The 27,118-nt window shown below is 41.2% G+C and overlaps 1 protein-coding gene across 2 annotated transcripts in view; it reads left to right on the top strand.

The window, feature by feature from the left end:
- pcdh11 (protocadherin 11) overlaps window positions 1–27,118 on the top strand; it is a 132,882-nt gene that overhangs the window by 35,959 nt on the left and 69,805 nt on the right. For both annotated transcript variants that reach the window (XM_030062280.1, XM_030062279.1), the window contains exon 4: window positions 21,106–21,165. In XM_030062280.1, the coding sequence (XP_029918140.1) occupies window positions 21,106–21,165 (60 nt within the window). The remainder of the gene's footprint in view (window positions 1–21,105; window positions 21,166–27,118) is intronic.

The raw sequence follows: 27,118 nt of genomic DNA on the forward strand, positions 1-27,118 counted from the left end.
TAATGGTTGGAGTGGTCAGGCTAACTGAAGGCAATTTAGAAATTAACATTAATGAACCATAATTCCAGCTATTTGGGCAATGAGTTGCTCTCTACCCTTTTTGTTGTCTGTCTGTAGTCGACTTGTTTTACTAGCAGGTTATATATATATTTTTTTACATTAGCAATGTCTGTATTGGTTCTCTACAGTATTTGAGTGTATTTGGATACCGAGCAGCTTCAAGCCCTTTGTGGCTTTCACCTTTAGAGCATGGCAGGACCGATCATGACAGGACATTTGTCAACAGTTTTCAACATCAGTCACATTGTGTCAAAAGATCAACAGTTCACCTCTATGAAATCACTTTCTCTCTTACAGTCTATATTAAACTGACTTCACTTTTATTGCGCTTTTGTTATCATTAGGAATGGACCAGGAATAACAGGAACTAAAAAAATTTATGTAATCTGTGGCCAGCTATTTGTCTAGGGCATACCAATATGCATAAACTTCTAACTGTAAAAAAAAAAAAAAAAAAGATAGATAATTTTTACTGTTAATTATGTTAAACTAAAGAAAATTGTTTTGGGATTGGCAAGCCGGGTTTTTGAAAAAAATCTGCAATTAGGATCAGGCCTCAAAAAAATGCAACCAGTGCATCCCTAGTCATTATTCATCCTTTTTGCTGAGTATGAAATGTTCGGCCATGTGAAATACATAAGGGCTGTTTATTATGGTGCAATGTGTCCTCCAAGGCTGCATTCCAGCTCGTGGCGCCTGTCTGCTCCACTGTGTGTGTGTGTGTATGTGTGTGTGCGTGTGTGTGGGTGTGCGTGCGTGTGTGTGTGGGTGTGTGTGGCAGCCGTCAGATGGCCCTTCCTCCCACATGACCACACTTCCCTTTCCACCATAAAGCATTTGCATGTTCCCTCTTTTAAGCAATTAAGGCCTAACCTGTCATCTTGACAGGTGGCCTCCATCTTCCTGTGTGCGTGTGTGTGCCTCGGCAGTAAGTCTTTGTGGGACTAAGATGTCAAACCGTTGTTTTTTCCTGTCTTTAACCCCGCCTCCTCCATGTATCAAGAATAATTAGGGCAATTAATTCAGGCGGATACCCAATACAACATATGTGTTTTTCAGATTAGATGCAGCGGAGGCTTTGTCACTCGATCCCGTGCGGACTGGGAGTTGACCCAAATTAAAGAACGTACCCTCCCCACCCGTGACTCCCTTTTCCTTCTCAGACAAAACCCTCCCCCTTTTGCTGCACCGTGCCAGCCACCCCACAACAATGCCAGAGAGAGTGGCTGCCAATGGTAGCAGCCCCTTAATGAAATAGTAATTGTGACTGTGACTTGCATGCATCAGTTGCTTTCCTGTCCCGTTCTGTTTCACTGCGCGACACGAAGACGTGTCCGTCGAGCTCCAGCTCTGTAATTTCATTAATGCTGAGTGTCACACCTCTGTGTATGATTGTTTGTTTTCATTACAGCCCTACATTAGCTGTGATTGTTTTTACCAAGTAAGTCCATTGCATTATTGTTATTAAAGTTCTTTATTCTTTTGGTGGCACAGCGTAAAGCAGACCACTCAAACCTGTAGAATCGTTTTTTACACCCAATGAGCGAGCCCTATAAAGTGCATCGAATTTGCCTTAAAGACGATGCGTGACAAGATTTTTGCGAGGTGGCGGTAACAACTGTTCAGAGAGACACAATAGCATAGAATATTTAAGATCAATACATCATTTATTTCACCGGGAGTCTATAATGGGCTTGCAAGCGCACGCTCCATTACTGGACACAAGGGCCTAGACTGCTGACCAATCCCATCTAATGAAAACAAATGTACTGGCAGGGTGAAGAAAAGAAATACACTACAGCACAGTTCACGTTCCAGTGTCATTTGGTATGGGGACTGTGGCCTCAGTCTATGCAGAACGGCAGGCTTAACAACTCAAGTGTGTCATTATGTGTGGGCTGGGAGAGAGAGAGCCAAAAAGTGCCCTAATAGCAGAATTGTGCTGAAACTGAAACCCAGACTCCAGTCAGTTCATGCACATATAGTGCACTAAGGACGAAGACTGGTCCTCACACAATTAGTGCATTACTCCAGGAAAAAAACAAATCATTATTATGCAGGTCTATCTATCTATCTATCTATCTATCTATCTATCTATCTATCTATCTATCTATCTATCTATCTATCTATCTACCTATCTATCTATCTATCTATCTACCTATCTATCTATCTATCTATCTATCTATCTATCTATCTATCTATCTATCTATCTATCTCTCTTATAGAGCAAAATATTGTGCAAGGTAGAAAGATGATAGTCTCTTTTATAAATCACTCAGCAATTTCTGCAGAGCACAAATGAACTCGGGATCATAATTTGCAAAGTGCCCGTGCTGATCTACCATCAGCCTCAGCTTTAGATCACGATGAGAGTGGAAGAAAAACAAGGACATGTTTAGTGATCCCAGATCAGCACACCTCCTCTGAGAGGAGTTTGATGAGCGCAGCTCCAGATTAGATTAGAGGCCTCGTGCTGATGAATGTAATCCATCATCTTGTAAGCAGAGGAAATTTATGACAATTTAGTTTCAGTAACTCTGTCATAAGCCCTTAGCTTTTAGTTTTCAGAGTTGCATAACTACAAATAGAATAAAGAAGTACAAATGAAGGCTCATGGGGCGCCATGTTTCATAAAACTTGCGGGATTTTGATTTGTGACCACGATAGAGATTGAAAATTCGTTGTCTTGCAGAGTTGAAAGTGTCTCTTTTTTTCTATTTCCTGCTTTTTTGTTTCTTTGTTTCACCTTTTGCCTTCCCTCTGCAGGCAAAACAAAATGTGTGGCAGTTCCATTTCATAAACTAAACACAGAGATAAAACAAGTATAAAACTGGATGTTTTGTGAATGCTTCACCACTTTATTCCAGTTTGTGAGAAGACAACTTCTTTGAACTTGATTTTTTTTTTCTCCCCATGGCGCATTGTTGCCCATGAAGAAACTCTTCTTACTGGGCACCAAGGGAGTGGGTTGATCAGCATCAGCAACACAAATCTTTTGTTTTTGTTATTCGTGTCATGTTTCTGTCAGGTGTGGCAGCTCATCAAGCTGAAATAATGAGGCCATGTTCCGTGATTAGTGACAAAACTCTTTAGATATTTATGTGGAGATAAACTGTTTCTTCTGTTGAAAAGTTGACACTTGTGATAATTCCAATAAAGATCCTTATATCATGCCTTTGTATTACCTACAATTACAATGCCCACAGTAAGCATCTAATAGCAGCTAATTACCAAGACCGGTAAAGATGGAAAAAAATATAATCATGACAATGACTTTGACCTTTTTTTCCCACGACACACACCATGTATGTACTGAACGTTCACAAAATGTAATCTAGCATTTGCTGGTATTAGCACAGGCTCAACATAAACAGTGAATTAAGAAAAATCATCAACGTAAACATTAAGCGGGTGTATTAATTTAATTGAAGCAAAATCTGTTCTGTGACATGATAGAGGGACGTGGGTGGGCTGTCTTAGCTGCTAAGCAGTTTAAATGTTAGGCGTTTTTATGGTTTCATAATTCCTAATACCCCTTAAGTGACATGAAATAATATAATTTGATGTCAATACTACAATGAAGAGCATTACATTTCCCCCTGTAGTATGATTATGGTGCATGTAGGTATAGTTATATTCCATGACACCACGCAAAGCGGCGTGTCACGTTGCGTGCAATGGTTCATGGTCGGCTGTTAAGATTAACACTGAGCGGTTGCCTAAAATAATATGCTCGGCGACAGAAAGAGCACACTGACGAATGCTGTTTAGTGTTGTCTCAAACTTCTCGTGAAGAGTGTGAAAGGGAAAGCCAAGCCACAGCCGTTCAAGTGCCTCAGAAAAATAAAGCGCAGGTTTTTGGGTGAACTCTTTGTATGCTGCCTGCACAGACAACAGCTTGACAGTTGGTTTCAAAGAACGTCTCAGCACCTGAAGGGAGGTGCGCAAAGAAGGAGAGAATCACAAAAGCAGTTCAGTCATGCACATCACATCATACTTGTTTTTTTTATTAATCCCCACTGTACATCTCTGCAGCACTTAAAACAGACTTCAGCTAGCACCCTCTAACTTGCATCAAAGTCAACACTTGTTTGTTATGTCCTCTTTAGAAATAGACACTTGCCCAAACAACTGACAGCAAAATGTCTTATTATGCAAATAGGCAAATGATAGCAATAGTAAAGGCAAAAGCGCTGTTCTCAATTCAGTGGAGCGCTGATTTCACATCAGGTTACAGGTGGAGAAAATGGGATGTAACGGGTTAATGAGATTATCCACGCTGGAATTTCATCTCCACAATTCCTGCTGACCTAAAAACCGAAATGACAAGCTGCTGCTGTGACTCAAAGTATTTGGCCCCGTGTCAGGTTTAATTGCCGAGTTCTGACTACTTTGGCTCTAATATGACTGAGTAAAACAACTCAGCTGTGACTGTTTCTGCAGGATCTTGAACCAGGCTTTTGTAGGCCATTCACGTGGCATCTCTCATTGGTTTAAATAAAGGCGGAATTTCTAAGCAATTTAACCCGGTATAGGTCAAGCTTGTATATAGTCACCTCTTTTATAAAATGATACGCTTCTAAAACATCAAGAGTTCAAGTAATACTCATAATTGTAAAATAGATATTCAATGTCTAGGCTACGGATTGGTGTCAGAAAGAGGGTCAGGGTCACACAGTCTATAAAAATGCACCAAACGGGCAACAGACACTGTCGAGCAACAATTTTTTTTGTCACCTAATCAAAGTGTTACCTGCAGCTCCTCCTCCTCCCATTTTAGTATTGGTTGCTTTAATTCATACCCATTCAATTTGGTGCATATGTCACATTAAACATTCATTAACGCTCCATCTCCCGTTCCTGAGAAGTTTGATATGAACCAAACACCGATAGTGCACAGTGGGGAGGGCTTTGCGGAGCCTGCCATGCTAAAATCATGCTAATTTAAATAATTGACATTATACATGCTGCGGCGAGTAAATAATTAAATAAATAAATAACACCTCGGGATCATAGCTGAGGCTTCTCATTAGAAGGCAAGCTGTGCAACTCCGTGCTCAGGAATGAAAGTCGAGTCAAGCAATTGCAATAATTACAGCAGTGAGGAAGAGGAAGAGAGAGTGTGCGTGTGGCGGGGTGCTTAGCGGAAGGCAACGAGAAGGGAGGCGCTGACTGTCTACAGGTGCCTCTGATTAAGGGTAATCTGGGCAGCCCTCCCTTTTCTTATCTCTGCACCGAGCCTGGCTGCCTCTGGGCGCCTCGAGCCTCCGTGGCTGCCTAGCTGTAATGAGCTCCACAGCCACACAGTGGATGCCCCGCAGGACAGTCCCTACAGAGCCATAATGAGCACTCCAGTGTACCAATTCACACTCCCTGCCAAGGGGCCCCCCAAGCCTGCCTCCCCTCAGACAATGGCACCAGGGTGGGCACGGCTTGTTCGCCAAGCCACCCCCACCTCACCAGCCGCCCCATTCAATTCCCTTTCTGAGGTAAAGGCATCCCCTCCGGGTTCCGTGTGCGAAGTCACTGCATGTGTGGTAGGAGGGATGGCCTGGAGCCCGAGCTTGGCATCAATCACTTTACATCGAGAGCGAGGCGAAAGGGAGAGACGGAGATCCGGGGTGAGATGCGGCAAAGATGGAGGAGAGGCTCAGGGTGACAGAGGGATGGAGCGCCGAGCAATGAGGGAGGAACGTAGGAGTAGAGGGAGATGGGAAAAGGGGAGAGAAAGGTGGAAGGAAGGAGAGAGTGAGGTAATTGATGGATGGAGGGAGTGTGAGGGAAAGAGCGAGGCATAAGTGGTGCAGTGAGGGAGCTGTAGAGTTTGAGGGGACAGAGAGAGAGTGAGAGAGAGACACTCTGTAGCGAGACAGCAGTCCCTCCGTTGGTGCTGGGGTGGATCTGTGTGTTTAAGAAACTGCACTGCTGTGCTTTTGCACTCTTAAACAACCAGGAGGTGGGCGAAAGGATCGACGGGCCAGACCACGGAGCAGGGCTTTGAAGCTGCCTCACGCTGGGAGAAAGTGTATTGGATTTAGAGAGACTGCCTCAGATTAAAAAAAAAAAAAAAAGACAGAGAAATAGAAAAATGCAGAAAGAATGATAGTGAGCAAAAAAGAAAGAAAGAAAGAACGAAAGAAAGAAACAAAATATACTGATAGGCTTCATATGCTTCGTGTGTATAGCTCATCTATTTTACCACTATTTGAACGATTAGCATAACAATTAACTATATTTCTCATACAGCTATTAAATGCAGATAGCAATATGACAATCACAACCATGTACATGGCGCAGAATTCATTAGGATTATTCACCGTTAATTATGGCCATGAACAATTTTCAGGGATGTGAATCATTCCATCTGTTTCTCGGATCGTTTTTTTTTTTTTTTTTTTTTTTTTTTTACATGCATTAGCGAAGAAAAGCAGCGAGCAGCATGTCCCCGGTTGTGACTGTGTGTATGTTTGCCTGTGTTTTGTGTTCGTGGCTGCGTGCATGTGCATGCGTGCGTGTGCTTAGCTTCTTGTGAAGCCCAGGAGTGAAAAGACACTCATCATCTTTCATCTGTCCTGCATTTATTCTACAGTAGCATTGCAGCAGCTGTTGTAGCCATATTTTTATCCTTACAAAAAAAAGAAAAAAAAAAAAAAAGTAAAGCAAACGTGGTATTTTGAAACAGGAATCTTGTGTCTCTTCAATGGCAGGTAGTCAGATCACTAGTTGCGCCTTCTGGCATCTGAAAAGAACACATTTTCATTTTCCAAACAAATACTCTTGGGGATGGAGTAAGAGAATAACATTCCTGTATAATGATGCACATGGTAGATACGGAAAAAAGTGAAACTTTTTACTTGAATGGCTACATCTGTATCAGAAAGGATTAGGATGGCAGCTAGGATTGGACAGTGTGTCTCATTTTAATTGCAGTGTATTTTAAATGACTTCCCCATTGCTCTTCTTCTTGAATAGAACCTCTGCAGGGCCAAAAACGGTCTTTTCAGAAAACAGTTCCATCTGGGAATAAGGATTACATTATTATTATCTTGTGAGGGATTAAGGATTTGTCTCAACCAGTGAGTGCTGCCCTGCGAATACAAGTAAATCACAACACAATGTCACAAAATCTATTGTTCATATCCCAAAAAGGGGGGAAAAAATAATAAATCCTGAAAAGGAGAGGGTTGCATCTTCTGAACAAGGCAAATGTGCTGTTTTAATGACTGCATGTCACAGAATTGAGATTAAAAAAAAAAAGCGAGTATTAGAATGACCTAAGAAGTGCAGAGTTCAGCCACAATTCCAGTAACAATTTCCTGTAAGAAGACACAATTGAAACTAAGGACAGCATTATGGCTTAGCCTACATATAATTGAACATTTTCTGTAGAATGTGTGTCGCGTTGGTTGCTGAGCTGACATGAGTTCATCCTTCATAGCGGATGGTGGCGAGAATTCAGGGCATTCTAAGCTGGTCGGGGCCCCCAAAAGCTTCTTTACATTTCGAACATCTATCATCCTATATTTGTTGCGATGTTCCCATTTTTGCATTTTGTAAGGTGCGCACGGAACGCCTGGTGCAGCCCCTGTCTGCTGAGCAGGGAGGAATATGTTTACGTAGCTTTGCAGTGAAGACCATTGTTAATTTATTTATTTTTTTATTTATTTATTTTTTGTCAGATTTTAGATCGAAGACTTTGAAATTTGTTCTCCTCCAAAATTAAACTTTTGCAAAATCGGTATCATTACTCGTTTTCAGATGTGTCTCTTGGCTTCAGTGCAATGTAAACAGAGAGGATACCATAACAAAGCAGCGCCCACAGCCACAATTGACCTTTGGGGTTCTGATCCCTTAATGTGTTTCTCTGTGTTGCTGCTGATAAAGCCTTCCTTTGCCTCTGTCCAAATCTATAAAGCTTTTTCCAAAGATGCTGGTAATGCGGAGTGAGAGACACAAATATCCTCCCCATTCCATGGTCATAACCTCTGCCTCTGCCATCGGTAGCTCTAATAGGTGTTTAGAAGGCCCTGTGTGTGCCTCCATTTGATGGCCTGCTTAGGGTTGGGCTGTCATGGCAGAGGGCTGCTTTGGGGGCGGTGAGGGGGTGGAGGGTGTGTGTGTGTGTGTGTGAGAGAGAGAGAGTGTGTGTGCAGATGGAGAGTGGTGTAGGCACTGCTGTAGCCAGGCCACAATTTTTAGCGAGGTACACACATCCAGACCCTCTATGGGGGTTCGGGGAGTGTCTGCGGGTCCACATCCACACTGAAATTTCTATTTACAACCAATTTCTGGCAATTTTTAAATACATCTGCATAATTTATGCCCACCTGAAACTGCAAAAATAACTTCCTGTCCTGCAATTCCAAACAAAATCACAGCGCCCTAGTTATTATGTTAAAATCACATGTGGGGATTTGCCAGGAAAGCCACCTCCAGAGCAGCCACTGGTATAGGATGTTTTTAGCCCTGTTCAAGGCAACTTAATGAGCATGACTTTATTTGCTGACACTACAGGTTCTAAATTAATGTGATCAGAGGAATCTTTTCGAAGGCATTTTATTATGTCTTACTGCACCAATTGTTTTGTTACAAGCATGAAAACTGAAACCATCAGCTAAGTGCTGTACTTCAATTTCATTTCAACCCTCAGTCAGCCTATCCTACAGTATATGATAAAAACTCCTATTTGTGTTATAGAAAGACCTGCAAGCCTCATATCACATGACCTGATGGTGAGAGAGCATTTCCATTGCAAAGACGCCTACAGTGAGACTTCTGTGAGCTATAATAGAGCTAAACACCCAGCCTGTAACAACATCAACACAGAAGCCAATTAGCATTCCACAATTTTTTTTTTAAGATGTGAATACTGTTATAAACACCCACTTGCCAAAAGTTAAGTCTCTTTTGTCACAGTTTACAACCTTGTTTGACACTGTTGGAAACTATGTATTTACCAGTACTTGCTTGCTATACCCTATAGCGGAGAATAGGGGAAATCAGCCCTCCCCTGTGTTTAGGCAGCCATACATAAAATTATCCATGTGATCACAGGTTAAGGAAGAACATTTAATGTCACCCAACCTGTGATGGAAATGACCTGTGGAAAGAGTGGCGAGCAAACCGGGACCAAAAATATCATTTTTGTCATTTAAAGTGAATTCATCACAATTAAAATACCTTGTGCCTTAACAGAAATAAACAAGTGAACTGATATGCATTTCTGCACTGTAGTTCATCACAGTATAAGCTTCAAATTGTTGTCAAAACAGAAGTTGTGGGGTAAAATGTGCCACCACATTTATGGCAAAGCCAGTGGCTTAACTTACCCCAATGAATATAATATTATCATTTTCTTAAATGTTAAATATAGCCTGTGTATTCAAGTTGATTTTCTGCTGTTGTAGAGGATCCATCAATATTTCAAGAACAACACATATGCATTCACACACACTTTCTCTCTCTCTCTCTGTTCAGCTCAGCAAGTTGAGCTAAACGTCACTGTGCATTGCAGTAATTTTTGTTACTTTAGATTGAAAACTCAAAACTAGAAATTTGAAATGCTGGGTTTGTTTCACAGCTGAAAACCTGTGTCCCATTGCTGAAGCTACTGAAGCATAGTATTTCTCAAATGTGGTGTGACTTTATTTCATTTGATATTGAGTTTATTAACTGTGGCACTTTTTACCCCACACCCATGGCTCACACCTCCGAAACTACATTAATTATAGAAGCAATGATTTAATTTCTGTGGATGGACAACAAACCTAAACAAACTTCCAATACCTGAGAAATGTTGTTGAAATAAATTCATGGTTGCTTCGCTGCAGGCTCGTGAAGTGTTAGAAGTAGCTCTATTGACCTTGTTCACCCCTACCTGTAACATTATGTTCACTATGCAAGCTCACACTGGAAGAAAAAGAAAGAGAGAACATGAGGATTTCAGTGCCAGGGAGTTCACTGACGAATACGAGTACCAAATTGTTACAGATTTGCCACGAGGAGAGTTGTATGTTTGGCATTTGGAGCATGCCCCAAGAGGTCACAAACAAGACGTGAGCATGAGGAGTGCATAATTATTTTTACTGCTTTATTTGGATGGCTCCTAAAATGCGTGTGGGTATGACTGTGATTAAATATGACTGAGACATGCAACAAGCGTATTAACAGGATCTGAGACGTGATACGGTTGTATTTACTGGTGCATTTGGCTGTAGCTTTCTAGTGTTATACCTGATGCTTGAGCATATGTTTTAACTGTGAGAAGCTCAACTGTGAAAATTGCATTGATTGTAATGATTACTGATTTAAAGAGTGGGAAGCTGTTGCTGGTGATAAGTGCACTGTACTCGTATGTGCATTATGGTCATTGATGTGGGAAGTCATGACTGGGCGACATGGTGAGACGTAAAATAATAATTTTGCCTTGGTGCACAGGAAATTTCATAGGGCAGTCCTGGTTTTGACCTCAGTATCCTCATTTGTGGCCGCTGATCCTGTTGCGATGTAAATTGGTTAAATTGGTTAAATTAAAGTCAGTGAGGTGCTCTGTGTTTATTCCTGGGTATGAAGAGACAGGCAGGACACCGAGTCTCTCAGTGTGCAGAACAACAATAGACTCTGTGATGTGTCATCTTTGAGACTTTTTGCAAAAGTGAAACAATACTGGGGGGGCTGGAGGGGTTGCCCGGGTAACCGTGCTTTAAATTCTATTGGTAGTAGCTTTGAAAAGGAGTCATAATGGTTAAACCATTTCCTTCACTGCAGAGGTGCTGTGACAGAGTGTCCTTGGTTTGGCAACATTACTGAGAAAACAAATGTTGCCACATTTTTCTGTAACTAATATGTGTTGATATACAGTTGCCTTAAAGATAATACAAGTGCAAGATGGAGAGGCAGAGCAGAAGTGGTGCTGCAAGATAATGAACCAGTAGTCTCATGCTACAGCTCGTCAAAAAAATGATTCAAAGGGCCAACATTTCTCTGAGATATAAAGGATTCCAGGGATCTTTGTCAGCATGCATTCATGTGTCTTCCATGACTCATGCAACATGACATTTAACAGCCAAGGTAGAATAAAGATCGCGGAAGTCAGCTGGCAAGTAAAATGGAATTTATCAGGCAACATTAAGCACCCAGCATATCTTAAACTGTAAGAAATGTTTTTCTTCTTGGGTTCCTGGAAGGGCCTTCTCCACAAGGACCCAAGTATTAGCCTTGCTTTGTTGGATTTGATAATCGGCCTAGACGTTGCAGAGGCATTTTAACATTTTAACATGTCTTGGAAGCACAGCAGGTTTGCAGGCTGGAGAAATTCTCTCACTGGGTGAGTTAAAATTCAGTGGGCAGTGCCAAAGAATCAGTTTTTCGGAGTGCAAACGTGCTAATTGGCAAAATGTGTTCAAAATGTAAATACAAATTTAAATAGCAACAATGTTTTTTTATTCATTAACATGTGGCAGTCATGATCTTGTAGGGTCAGCAAACTATCTTAGCTTGGTGTGTTTAATTTGAACTTGAAAGATCAGCTAAGTTAACTATCTAATATAACTAACTGAGTATAGCTAGATTGCTTTTATTCAGTCACTAGCAAGAGTGCTTGCTCCTCTTTTACCTCATGCTTTTTTTTTTTTTTTTTAACCACTGGACTTCAATGTAATGTCACTTCACCAGAAAAACTGTGGTTACTTGGCTCTCCCCATTGAGGTTTAAAGCAACTAATGAGATTATTTCTGCCTCCAGAGCAGCTCTGTCCCTGGAAAAAAAAGTATTGCTAAACTCCAGTGTGCCTGGATGTGCTTGTTCACGTGTGGTCTTAGCCTCCCCAGATCGGGGGTCTGGTGAAGGTTTGCTAATAGTGTGAAACACATGGCTGGCACAGGCAGTGCCATTGGGGGGATGGCACACAGCTGGTTTGATTGGGCCCTGGCCTTAATCGCCCATGCCTCTGCCATCAGTGCTCAAGGAGCAGTCATACACATGTTAACTGTGCTCATACAAGTGAGACTGATTGGAGCTTTCCAGATTCATCCCCAATCAAATAGAGAATCACGCTCAAACAGATAAAAGGCTGGTGTTGCTTTGTGAAACGGGTAACGTCTAACGAGTGAGGGCTAAGCATTCAACAGGCTACTTGAGGTTTCAATTCTGAGAAATGAAGGGGTCTATTTCCAGGGGGCTGATTGTTGGGTGCAGGGATGGCGGGTGACATTCTCTGCTCTAAACATAAATACATCTACTCCTTTGAAATTGCATTAGCCATGCATAGTTTAATCCTAAACACCGTTGCAAAAGGCTGCAACATAAAAACAAAGGTCTGAGAGGTCGATGTTGAGCTCCTCCGCTCAGAGGAGAATAGACTGCTCATCAAAAGAGAGTGGCTGCTCTGTAATTTGACAAACAGAAGATGATTAGCACATACGTTTGTCAGTTTCACGACCAAAAAGCGTTCTGCTCCTTTGTCCCTCAATTTAATTGAACTGATATTCACAGTTTTGCATTAGCCCTATCAAAGCCAGTGAGATGTCCATAACAGAATATCATTCATGACTTTTTTTTTTTTTCCCTAAAAGCCAGGAGAGTGAAAAATCATGGTCTGAATTTACTAATACATAGCACTGGGTAGCATTGGGTAATTTAACTCAATAAGACTGCATTTATTTTCATTTATCAAAACGAAGTTTTGCCTGACCGTGAAAAAGCAGTCAATAACAATGTGCAGCTAATGTAATTTTGAATACACTTAATGCTCTGCTCACCCGACTAGAGAGAGAACTGCAGTAGTAAATTGGGTGACTGTTGCTGATAAGCTTAACAGCAAAGCAGCATCCAAGCATTTGAATGAGGGCATTAATGGTTGTTTAAAATACAAATAATGAAGTGACAAAGACAATTTTGCGTTGTATATTGCTCTTGAGAGAAAAATCTGCCTGTAGAGGGAAATGGTGACTAGATTGACCTCTAAAGGCCATCAGTAGCTCAGACGTAGTAAGTCATTAGAACTTGGCAAACACTATTACTGTGATCAAAAAATTGCCCGGCCTCATTCCATGATAATTGTGTCACTATATAAAACACACAGACATCAGCCACCCAGGCTCCCCCATGCACACACGCTCACACGAGTGTGTACACACACACAGCCCTCTCTTAATCTTTCTCACACACATGCACGTGCGAGCATGCACACACAATGTGCAAATGCGCACACATGCAGTGCACAAACATAAAGTCTTCACAAAGTAGATGAGCTCCATTCTGTGTCGAATTGAAAGAGACTGCAAAGCCAGTTCCTCTCGGCCGTGGAGGCGTGCATCAGCCGGCAGAAGCGCCTGCTTGGTGTCCCAGGGTGGCTCGCGTAACACTTGGCCTGCTCCCTAGCCACTGCCTGGATCAGAGAGGCCCGTTGCTATCATCCAGGCGCTGGCAGCAAAGAGGCTAGGCTTAGAATGACAAATTGGTTAGAGGGAGTGACGAGAGCAGGCCAAGAAATATACTTTGAAGAGAGAAACGCATTCCGGGTTGTGACAAGCATGCCACATTATATGGTCAAGTGTACAAGTCTGACACCCGCCATGTGGATTGATCCGGCTCCCAAAGACACTCAAATGAGGCGAGGCTCTCTCGTCAAGACAATGCCAAAGCGTTTATCTTAGAAAGTCACCCAAAATATTACTGGATTAGAGAGCTTTTCGGCAAACAGTCTCTCGTCTCGTGGCCTCAATTTGTATCAAACCTCACCCCCTCTCTGAACTAATTCAGCTACAATGATGTCGAAGTGTTTGCCAGTGATAAGTTATGTTGTAGGTTTCAGCAGTGTGGCTAAATTCGCTCGTGTCTGAATAGACATTTAATCATATCCAACTTAATCCATGTTGATTTGTTTCTCCTTGTAAATCAGGAAACTTACATAACCTATTTAAAACAATTACAGAAATAATCAGCCAAACAGTGTTTCTCACTGATAATTTATTGATTTGGAATATATTACTTCATTAATAATTTCAAAACAGACTGATCATTTCATAGTGCTCTTTCCTTATCATTGTGGATGATTACAGAGAGCAAACAATGAAATCTGTTTTGGAGAAATCTGTACAATTCATGCATTGTGTCAACAGGAAGTAGATCATTTTAAGTAATCATGCTGTTTTTGTGTGGTATTCAAAGAGAGCTTCGGCATAGTAGGAAAACATATCCTCTTTTGTTAGAGCACTCAGTGTACATCCATACTTTGTGTTACACAGCAGCCCTGTTGCTAAATTTGACACAGCAGGATCTTGATGAAGTTTTGTGCTCGTATCCCCATTATTTAGGGATCAATGCTGAAATCAAAATGTGCTAATGCAAAATCACAGCAGTTGTATAGGCAATAAAAACAATATTAAGCTTCCCCACTATATGTTAGATTATCATAAACCCACATAGTATGAAATCCTGTGCCAGGCAATCCATAGCAATATTGCACTCATCAAAACAATCCAAGTATCAGAGATTGTTTAAAACCACGGGAACAGGAAAAGAAACGAAACGCTAAATCCCCTGTGAATGGGGACTCGTAATCTAGTGGATAGCGACTAGCTGCTTAATGTTACAGTTGATTCCACTGAGAAAAACAAAATGTTGAAATGTTCAGTGTATTGGATGTGGTGCACCAGAACATATTCAAAATATGAAACATGTTACACATAGCCTTCACAGTCAAATTTTCAGTTGATTTTAGTTACATGTATTACCAACAAAGTCAAAAATAATTCAGAGCCGGTGCAGTGCGTTTTACCCTCACTAAATTTTCCATTCATCATGCCCATTTGGTAGACAGATCGATTCAGCAGTGTGCGGTTTTGTTGTAGTAAAAGTGGGTTTGTTGTTCTAAACACAACAAAAGCTTTGTAGGTTGTAATTGCATTGTTTTTCTGTGGGCTTGTTGGCACCTTGGTCAAAGGCAAGCTCCTGGGTGCCTCTAGGACTCCCTATCATGTAAATTAGGCCCTCTTTCCTTGCCAAAGCAATCATGACATTGCACTGCTGCAGTGCTAGGTCTGCAAATAAGCCATGGCAGAAGCACACACAGGACACCGGATGTTACCCTCTTGTTTCCCTTTCTCAGCAAACTGGAGAGTCATACCAGTTGGCATCAATAGAATTTGGTTTGAAGTTGTGCAGTATTTTACTTTCGTTGTCAAATTGCTTTGCAAATGAGCCCCATCCTGGCACAGTTTCAAAGAGCTTGTACTATATGTGCAGCTTCCTTCAGGCGCTGGTTTCTGAACCTTCATCATTCTGAATGCATATGCACAGTGCTGCACTAAGCTCGCATGGAAGTCTAGATAAACATGCCAAGCTGGGAGGGAGATGCAAAGCAGCATGCCTATGTCTTGTCAGCCTGTCTGTATCTGGCTTCTATGTTCTTCAGCTTGACTGACAAGGTCTGTCTAATAACATGGCAGGTAGACAGTCTGCCTGCCTTGTAGGTTTTTACCCATTAAAATGATATTCAATCATTTTTTGATGTTTTTTTTTTCGCCCGAAACCACGCCTTATAATGATTTGAGGTTCGAGTGCCATTCAAATTGAAATGTTGTGTCGCTTGAAGCCACATCAAAATAATTGTTTTGATATGTCCCGGTTTTGGGTTTGGCAATGACATTAATAGGGGATGATCGTAGAATGAGGATGAAGAACACTTTTTGAGGTATGTTGACTAAATTTGAGCCATAGTTCCCCTGGCTTGCAATTATAGGGTTTTAGTCTGGGCAGCATGGAAAAGGCATTGCTTTGCGATACAAGTGTTGCACATACTGCGCATCCCTTTGATTGCGTGTCCAAGTCAGCAGCTAAATAATAATAATGCAGGGATTGAAACACTGCAAAATTGCCCAAGGCTCAGAAATTGCTAATGAACAGCAGCAGGGTGTAGTGGGAGGCAGGGTGAGGGGACTCTGAATCTTTACTTCCTGTTTCAGTGGCAAATAATCTGTGGCACTGGGAATGCATTGCCCCACATTCAAAACATAATGAATTACCTCAAAAATGGGAAAACATTAGTGGTATGAGTAGTGAAATGTTGATTAACACTGTTCAGGACAAAAGGCAAAACTACTCATCTTACTCAGCACACCATGAAACTGCTAGTCACACACCAGCAGCTTTATGTTTTGTATCACTTGGTCGTGTGGATTACCTCTGATAAGCAGTATGAGCATGAGTCTCCTCATCGTAATATTACAAATAGATGTGTTTTACGCTTGTTACATTCTTTTCTCTCACAGCCTGTCAAAAGCTCTTGTCACACTATAGAGAATCATCAAGCAATGGAAAATCCATGAAGAGGGATAGAGAGAAGGGAATAAAGGCAGAATATATTTTTTTTTTCTGAATGTGCTGCAGATCAAAAACATGGCAGTCACATGATCAAAGGCATTTGATAATCCTTGAACTACAGTGCTCCTTTAATCCTAGTGAGAGAACTATATTTTTTTGGAGGGGAGGGGGAGGGAGAAACAATGTTGGGGTGGTAAACAGAGTTAGAAAAGCAGGGACTAGCTGCTGGAAATGCAGTTTACTAAATGTAGCTAAGCACTTGTGAGAGGAGCCTGGGAAGTTGACAGCATAAAGCCTCCTTGTGTGTGCAGAGAATGCGGGCAGAGCTGATGGGCCCAGAAACACAAATGTGCCAGAAGTCCCTGTCCACTCAGCACTGAATAGCACTCTTGTTTTTTTCAGGGGGTTTGTTGAGGAAGTCGGCTTGTTGAATGTGACCAGACTGCTATATACATCTACATCTGGCACATAGAAACAGAGGACGACTTAAACAGGATGTGTCCCTATTGTCCTTTCACTACAAACAAATTAGGAAAAAGTTGCTAGAATGATACCTTGAGCTGCTTACAGATTAGCTTCAGGGTGTACTGTTTGTAGACTGATCACAAAAATATGTATTCTGTGTAGCCAGAAAAAATATTGCCATTTTACATTTCTGCAAACCAACAAATCCAGTGAAGTGTCATAGTTTCTGAACCAAAAATGTTGCACGTCAACATTTAGATTTATAGTCTGTGTCAACATCATGTGACTGTTAACTTTTGTGCTAGGTAAGGTTAGCTCGTAAACTACTGTAGACACTTTTTGTTAGCTTTGTTAGCCACCCAAACTGAATGGTTAACATTAGGAAAATGTTTTTTTTTTTTTTTGGTCACAGTTAAGGCTAGGAAAAGGTCATGGTTAACATTAGGAAAATGTTTTTTTTTTTTTTTTTTTGTCACAGTTAAGGCTAGGAAAAGGTCATGGTTAACATTAGGAAAATGCTTGTTGTCATTGTTAAAGTAAGGAAAAGGTCATGGTTAAGCTTACAAAAGGTTAGCCGATGTCTGCTAATATTAGCTAGTGAGCGTTAGTTAAAAATGAACACAGCTTTTGCCTGACACGAGACTAAAACCCCGGTGTGCAGAAGCAAAGTCCTGTTGATTATGCCATCTTTTACCCGACCTGCCCACCTGCTTCCTTACATGCTGTTTATCTCTTGCTTCATATTACATCATGAAACTGGAAAACGTGACATTTCAATGTATCCTTGGTTTGCAGAAATGTAAAATGCCAACATTTTTTCCTGACAACAGGACTGAGACATGAGTGGTCTGTGTGTTATCAGAGTTGATTTGGATAAAGTTTGTTAAGGAAACACAAAAAAAAACAAAACAACAAAACAACAAACGGAGGGAGGGCAGACATGATTCTCGCTAAGTCAGCATGTCTTCAAGAAATCACAGAGAAGAAACTCATATTTCAGTTATCTTTCCGTTTCCTCAGAAAATAAAGTTTGTTATATATCACAGCATTGTGCTCTTTGGCCCTCATCAAATTACAATAACCACCCCAGCACTCTGAAAAGACAAAAACGTCAATATGTGGTGTAATCCAAGGCCCTCTGTTGCAACCCTTGTCAATAGTGTTTCCCTATCAGATGCAAAATGTTCCAGACCAAAGGTGGACTGAAAAATGTGACAGTTGTACAGTTTTGTCTGCAGTGTTTCTTATTTAATAATTCTCTCCTGGTTACAAGAACATCATCACATTTGTACTTCCTATTAAAAAAAGGAGTTATTGTTCCAAAAGCAGCATGGCGTCTACACTGATGAATAATTGATGCTTCATATTTATCTCTTATGTGTGAACTACACTGGAGTTGTGACAAAGGAACATGGCCTAAATGAAAAGTAATGTTTTCTTTTGCACAAAGAATAAATTGAGATTTTGATATTGTTAATCCTGTTGAATTAAAAAAAAAAGTCTAAACACAGGAAAAACAAAGGAAAAAATAAAAACCTGATCGTAGCCTAAGGAATAATTGCTGTGTGTGTGTGTGTGTGTGTGTGTGTGCGCGCGCGTGCGTGCGTGTGTGTGCGCACGCGTGTGTCCAAGAAAGGGATTTAGATTATCTATGGTTGCTATCAAGCTTAAACAGCCCTGTTCTTATATAAACTGATATGCTGAATCCAAATGGAGTTTTAGGAACACACTATATTTGTCTTTGGAAATACTTCAATTTATCTTCACCTTATGTGAAATTACAGCAGCCATTTTTGAGGGGAGAATAAATATTTAATTACTCGAGCTTAAACTGGCTCTAAAGAACCTTGCAAAGATGCCATACTAAACCACACTGCTCAGGCTGTTTTGCATGGGTCTGATATTTTACACTGTAACTGTAACTTGTGAATTTCCCAGTCTGGGATCAATAAAGTATACCTATCTATCTATCTATCTATCTATCTAACTTTGCATTGTGTACTTAATCTATTTTAAAAAATGTATTTGTAACAAAGTAGGTGAGGATAAAAATCACAAAGCCGTCAGTGTGCTGTGGTGGTTACATCATGACAGCGGCATTTAACTTGCAACCAGTTACTTTTTATTCTAAATTGTCTAACACTTGTAAATGATTGTTATTAATTATGTTCTAAGAGTTTGAGTAGCCATGGTAACATCTACTAAAGAAAGTTGACGGCAATGTCAGCTGCAAATATGCCCTGCTAAGCTAGATAATGCTATGATTATTTCTGATTTTTTTTTTTTTTTTTTATTACAGCTTCAAATCAGTTCCACAATGACATCCATGTCAACAGATAAAGACATTCATGTTAAATCCAAATATAATAAGGAAAATAGTCAGCATTGATTTTCAGAACTAATTTAAAGCAATATTTTTACCACAATGCACTTTCTCATTCTTCTGGCAAAGTGATGAACCGGATTGAACTGGATGGAACTGGATGAGACTGGATGGAACCGGATGAAACCGGAAATCCTGAGCCACATCATTGGTCGTTTCAGCTATGAATGACATAATTTGTAGTTTATTCAGCGGCAGGATTTACCGCTAACATTTAATGTAATAATTTGAGCCATCAGTGTTTATTTGGTTGGCTAGCTAACATTAGCTGATGGCGGAGAAACGATTGGTAAGGTGTAATTTCATTTATTTTATTGTTTGGTCTGTGTCCTAGCTCACATTGATATGTGGGGATGCATTTGGTTATGGAAAGTATGATTCATTGAGTGTCATTATTTACCATGACCACATTAGCTAGGGTTTCCTGTCTTGAGCTGCCCTTGTTTTTTGCTAACGTTAGGTAAGCGTGGAGGCTGCCGTGGCCTACTCGCCTACTCTTGGCGCAGGAAAGCACTCCAACGCTCCTGCACTCTCCTATGTGGAGCAACCATGTCAGCAATGTACAAGTTACACTTTTGGAAATCTCCTTTGTTTGGAATTAAGGTCATGCTGGCCTGGAAACAGGAAGTGTCTGAACTTTATCCTACTAGAAATGATTATACAACTGACAATCAGCATAACATTCACATTCATACACACACACACACACCCACACACACGCACACACACACACATGCGAAGGCTGCACAGAAACACAGGCTACTTGTATCCCCTCTTCACTCCCCTAAGAAAACAACTCATGTTTATTTGTCAAATCAATTATTATATCATGATTATAGTCCTACCCAGTCTGTAGGGATAATTTTGTCTACTAATTCTGACATCCCGGCTAGGCCCGTTCATCCATTTATATTTCATGAGCTCAGTGTTTATGCTGCAGCAAAGGCCTGGCTGGATTTTCCACTGTCAGTTGCCTCGGCCTGTGAGGTGTTCTCCCTCTAAGTTGCAATGAAATATAGATGTTAAGAGTCTGGACAGTTGAGTGTCTCATCTCTCCTGGTGATACCATAAGGAAGCCATTAATAGTGTCAGGGAGCATCAGACATACCACAGGCACATAATTGGATATGAGGACATAACTGAAAGCACCTGCTTGGAATCAACAGTGCCTTCCTGCGAGGCAAGCCATCATAGGTTCCCAAGGAAGTTTGCGAGGCCCATCCACTTACCTGCTGCGTTTGCCTCACCTCTTGCTCTTTTCATTTCTCACGGAGGTCAGCTCAAGATGGCTCCTGCTTTCCTTTTTTTTACGATGGCATTGTGAATATGCAAATAGTTTAGATCTTTGCATAATCACAAGCAGCGGGACCATCTGTTGTTGGCTTGTTGACTTACCTTGCGTCTGCTTTTTAATGGTGTTTTCTTGTATCTGAGTGATGTATTGGTGTATTAACACTGTGATAATCATCTAACCTCAAAAAATGCATGCGGGTGTGTAGGCAAAAATGTCTGAGCATATGTTCGGTGAAATCTTCTGACAAAGAGGGATTTATAATCATTGTGGAGGGGAAGAAAGAAGGAAAAAGAGGAAAACAAAACAAAATACATCATCGTACCCACTCGAATGACGTATGATAAGATGATATTGTCAAGATAAAGATTTAAAATATGACCATCAACAAAACGCTGTGGTCTTGGATTAGTGGGCGGCTAAGACCTGCTTGCTGATACAGGGTCACTTAACCCCGCGGAAATATATTGCACAAATGCTAATGGCACGAATCAGGAAATAAGCTGCACCTACTGTCACTAAAGATTTGCTAAGAGATGCCCTCCACAGAAAACATGTCCCTGATAATGTGTTTTTCTTGTAGAATCTGAACCATACTCCGGAGAAGTCATTCAACTCGCCGCCCCCCATTTGTCCTCATAAGGTAAGCACCAGCTTTCTCCCAGCAAAGAAACAAACAACATTATGTGGAATAACTGCAGATGTTTGAAGCATGGAATATTTTGCTTAGTTTTGCTTTTTATGTCACATTTGAAATTGTACTGTATATGGAAGTTGACTGCAGGGCCCTCTAAACTTTTCACATATCTGAAACTTGAGACTTTTTCCAGTGATTTCTTTGTCAAGTGATACATAAATTAACATTAACAATTATCAGTGACTATAAAGCAAAATCTTTATCTCGTATACCTAGTGCAAGCCATCCCCTTTCTGCTTTTCCCCATTTCTCCTATTAGTGTTTTATTCTAAGGCAACAATTGTTTTGCATGAGGTGAGAAGGGCAGATTTATTCAATGATAATTTGTCCTGTCTATGCACAGTCAAAGTCATCACTTCACTCTTGACGATCTCGAGTCATCTTCACACATTGATTGAAGTAACTTTTCCCCTCACCTCCCGCTCCTGGTGCATGTCTCTTGCAAATGTGATAATGTGTTATGTAGTGAAATTCACACAATTTCAGTTCACTTAGCGCCAAATGTGTTAAAAATGCCCGTGTCCTTTTCTGCTTGAGTGGGCGGCACGGTCAAAAGTGGCTAGTGCAACGGTGAACCTTGGTAAAAGGAGCCCGATGGAGAGAAGCCGTCTGACAGCCTGTCATCAAGTGATCAACGCCTAGCTCTGCTCCACATTGCAAATGCACAAGTAGCTGTCTAAAATGACTTGGGTGGCATTGAAAGCTGCAGACGGTGGTACGACAGTAAATAATAATAAAATATGATACCTCCCCCTCCGGTCTCTGTCATTGGGAAATAATGAGAGAGGCAATCAGCTTTTGTTCAGGACTCCGTCAACGCAAAATGACACTGTAATTGCGTGCATGTCCTTCACGTACAGTAGGGACTGAACTGTGCATAGTTTGTAATGAGAGACTGCAGTCCAACATTGCCGAGTGTAAAATGGGATGTTGCAGAAGTTTCTATAGAGCTACTACCGACTACCGACATTAAACTTTACGGCGTTTCAATTCCTGTGTCATGATCCGCTATCTCCCTCTCTTTTGATGACTCTATACAGCCAGGTCGCCACTTCGTCCCTCCCACTCTGTCTTTCTGTCTCGTCCTTGCTATCTCTCTCTCCCTCTCTGTCTCTCGCTCCCTCTCCCTTTTTAAACAGCTGATCAGGGCTGATGTAATGGGGGAACACCGTGGGTTTGTGGATGGTGTTATTCACGTTTTAGCTGTTAGCAGCAGAACATAATCTCCCTCTCGTCAGCTCACATTAGTCTCCATGATCCGCACCAACCCAATATGTGCCGCGAATGCAATGGGCCAGCCGGGGTAATTTAGTATGTCAGTCAGCTCAGGAGGCTGGTAAAATGAGTAAATGGCTGGATATGATTTATATGAAAAGAATATTCTGATTATAATGGCTCTCAGAATAGAATATCCTCTCTCTTTTTACACTTCTCTTCATCTGCATTGTATGCATTCCCGGGACAGATAGTGAAATGAACAGAGGGCTTTTAAACTGACTGCTCTGTGATTATATTAAGAGTGTGAGAGTGAGAGAGGGAGCCAGCGAGGAAAGAGAGGGGAGGGAGGAGATCGGGTGCCTGAGCGCTAAGTATACATAATTGCTTCTTGACACATTGGCCAAATTCTGCAGTGTCAGGATCTGAGCGAAGATGATTAACGGCTGTCCGAGTGGGTGGGCACCGCAGGTCGTTCAGAGCCTTTGGTTTCCATAGCGATTGTAGTCTAAAGGCCATACATTGCATTCTGAAAATCCTAGAGGTCTGCACATTGTTAAACTACAATTATAACTCACATCGAGAGCATTGTCTGTCCACCACAAACTCTCTTATTCATCCAAGAAGCAGTTTGCTGCTTTTGCTTTTTCTCCCCCTCCCCCTATTACTTTCTCTCCACTCTTTCTCTTAAATGGTCTCCTCTGGCTGGTGAGAAGCTAAAGAGTGAAAATATCGTGTTCTGTGAATAATTGAAGAGGGGGCTTACCTCAGAGCATCGCTACAATGAGGCAGTCGGGGTAAGAGGTGAGGGTAAGATCATATTTCTGACAGTAGGCTTCGGGCAGTAGAAAATTGTGCCAGTACGTCATAAGGCCCCCTTTCTAAAACTACAGCATGAATAACAGTTTCTCATTACAGCACAACAAGATTAGAATAAAATGTGGATAGGGAATCCCATGCCTGAGCATGCATACATGTTCCTGCACCTATATTGTACAATCACAGTTTTAAACTGTGATGGTAAACACAAACTTGCATATCAACGTAATATTCAACAGATTTTTTAAAAAATTTATCATTATGATTATTATTATTATTATTATTATAACATATGTTAAACAAAATGTCTGGCTATATTACATACAGAATGAGCAGGCTTTTGTTTGCTAGGGTGAGTGGTGTTCTGGCCCATTAGGTTTTGTATTTGTGTATGTGTGAGGGGGTGCTTGTGTGTGTGTCTGAATGTGTGTGCACACATGCATAAGTACATATATATATGTCTATGAAAACAGTGCAACCTAGTTAGGTGACAGATGGAGAGGGCGAGGGATGGGGGTGGGGATCAAGCACCTCTGCTGGTATGGGGCCTGCACTGCACCCTGTTCCTGCCAGCTCCGAAATTGCTAAGGCAAACTAAAGCCCTGTGACTCCACAATGTCATTTCACAGTTTTTGTTTTCCCCTAAAAATGAGAGCGCTTTCACCTGGTGTGGTAAAGGTTGAGTGATGAACAATGAGAAACAAGGCTTTTGCTTCTGGAGACGTACTTTTTTCTTGTGAACTAACAGTAGTATGCAAATGTGAACACAGTGATAACCACAGATAAAATGGTTCATGGGGATCTTGTGTGCGGCAGCATTTTTTAAGCCAAGGAAGGGCCGCTGGTGAATAAGCACATCTTAATGATGATTCATTCTGTATAATAAAAGAAAGTCCCCCTGGCATCCAAACAAGAGGCTAGTCATGCAGCAATTAAGCTTAGTTAAAGGCAGCAAGCAGACTAAGGGTGGTTAGTGAGGCATCTTCGTCAACATGTACGCCCACATGCACGCACATGCACTTTGTAGCATGGAGTCACAAATACACTCATTCACTCACTTGCACAAACACACACACAATTCATGTGAGGTAAATGTGATCTTGGAAGACAAGCAGCAACAACCCACGGCTTCATCAGGGTGCCTGAGGTTGCATTGGTGGCCATCCTCAAACAAATAATGTGGTGTGACTGAAAAAAAGACAATCCAAAAGGTCATTTGTGACCTCTGGGACCGGTACTATGCAGCATCTGTCACTAGCAAGCACAGCATGTCCATGTCAAATGGCAAAAGGTATGCGGTGCAGCCAGCCTGCCATGCGATAAAGGCAGTAGGCCTATATAGATAGCACACTGTTGCGGCTGCAGTAACGGATTTCTGCAGTTTTCTTGGCTTATCTGCAGAGCATCCAACATGCCATATGTGACATGACTGGTTGAATGACTTTAAGGGCCAGTCCCAACAAGACTAGCATAATGCAGCTGCTTTAAAAACATCCAGTACATACTTAGCTGCATTCACTTCCATTGCATTGATTTACATTAAATCCCAGACATACAGAAAAAAAATTCCCTTTGATGTCATTTAGTAAAGTAAAAATACATTTTACTGCTGCAAAGTTGTTTTTGAATTACATTCGTAAATTTAGATTGACATCCTCAAAGCAGGTGAATCCCAGGTTGCATTCCGTCTATATGGTTAGTATGCAGTGTATACCATGGCAGTGTGGACCATCATAATGTTCTTTTTGTAATGGTTCATGAGGTTGAGACAATCCTCAGAGGGACTGCTGGCTATAAGCAGCCCCCATGTTTAACTAATGATGTCATCTCCCCAGTTGCCGTGGTTTCCACAACAAAGGTTAATGACATAAAGAAATCAAGGGAAATTGATAAAGGAAAATATGATTCCTGCTCCCCCCACCCCAGAGGCCTTGCGATGCCAAGAGAATCTGAATCAGATCACGCCTCACTGTGGAATCAATCAATCAATTCCATTGCTAACCAAATTCCTCTTTTTGAATGGCAAAATCCAATCTTCACGGACACACAAACAAATTGGATATCCTGACAGCCGCATTAGAACAGAACAGAGAAACACAAGGACAACATGGGACGCCCCTAAAAATGTGGCGTGAATATCGTGTGGAAATTGCACGTCGCACAAAATTTCATTCTGAATTCTCTTAAAGTGCAAATGAGGTAGAGTTCTGTAGTTAAATGTATTTCCCAGACCTCCTCCCGTGGTAGCCTCTCTCTCTCTCCCTCGCTGTAGCTGTCTTTTTCTCACTTGTGCCACTGCATATCTCCTCCCCACATCCAGCTAAATCAAGCAGGGATTTGAAGGCCTCACTTCCAATCAATTATCACCCAAATCAGTGCAGAGCCCTTTGATATAGAATCATTTGTCAAATCACTGCAGATGGCTGAGGGCAGGCACCCGTGTGCCATAGGCCATATCCGTGTGGAACTCTCTGCTCAAGGTGGGCTCTCCTGACGCTCCCCAACCCATTAATGGGAAGTCATTGTGCGCTTCAGGACTGCAGCCCGGCCGCCTGGTCCCCTAGATTGCTAATGTATAAGCATCTTAGCCCGACCAATGGATTATACCAAGTCCCAGAGTCCAGTGTAATAATGGGGACTATCTTTAGGAGAGGTACAATGTGACTTTCACAGGTCCTGCTTAAGGTGCTCATTTGAGCAACATAAGGCCTGTACAAACTGTAATTACAGTCCACATGCTGTTGGTTGTTCGTTCGCTATCTAATGATATTGACGCCTCGCATACTCTTATAAAGCCGTTCATTCTGTGCATGTCTCTGTGTATCATTGGGTTACTACAATACACTGCAGAAATCTCCATCATTTAATCTCATATTTACTGTTTAAATCTTGCTTTTTCTTAACAGAACTGGAAAGAAAATATATTTTTTTTCTGGAAAGAAGCACAAATATGGTGAAACAAGGCAGAATTAGGCAGAGCAGCCCACTAGTATCAATAAAATGACACTTGCTTCAAATGATGTAAACATATTGATTAGCACTGAAAACAAGTGTGATTATCTCACGCCCCTGACAGATTTTTTTTCACATGTTTAAAGAAAAACAAGATTTCAATGAAGATGAGATTAAATCACTTGTTATGAAGGAGATTTTTTGCAGTGTGCTTAGATGGCAGTTTAGGTAACTACAAGCTGATATTCCTGGCCAATCACCAATTCACTGTCATTAAAGCAGTGCACATTTTGTGATGTGTTTACCTTTAGCCTTTAATGAATGATTCTGATTATTTTGTTTAAAGCTGTGTAGTTCAGTGATTGCTACTGGTTTGTCTAACACACAAATCTCTAAACCTGAACCGCAATCCTGTTTTAAGGTGAAACGGCCTGTCAAAAGTTAAATAAAATAATAAATAACCAAATACATAAATATAGAAATACATCTTCGAATCCTAAAGCCCTAATTTATAGATGAGACATTAATCATAAAACACTCAAGATTCATGGCTGTGGTCTAAGTTATAAAAGAGCTTCTTTTAATGATTTTATTCATGAGTAAAGTATTATTCAATGCCTTCATGATTCAGTGATGTATCCTGGCCTCTTATTTCTTGCTCCCCACCATTATAAATCAGTGCAGTGCTGTTGGCTGACACGGATGCCAGCCCTCAGTTCTTTGTGCAAGAAGAAGACAAGTTCTCTGTAGTGTTTGATACACATTCTTTTTAGAATCGGTCTTCAGATCAACACAGCGCAACTGTGTCTCCGGCAGACAGAACAAAGATTGCCCAAATAAGAAATGAAAAATAGATCTTGAATAGTAAAAAGAAACCTCCCAAAGAGCTGGTGACCGCAAGTGTAGCACTTCA

Source organism: Myripristis murdjan, chromosome 10 (genome assembly GCF_902150065.1).
Source record: "Myripristis murdjan chromosome 10, fMyrMur1.1, whole genome shotgun sequence".
Classification (NCBI taxonomy): domain Eukaryota; kingdom Metazoa; phylum Chordata; class Actinopteri; order Holocentriformes; family Holocentridae; genus Myripristis; species Myripristis murdjan.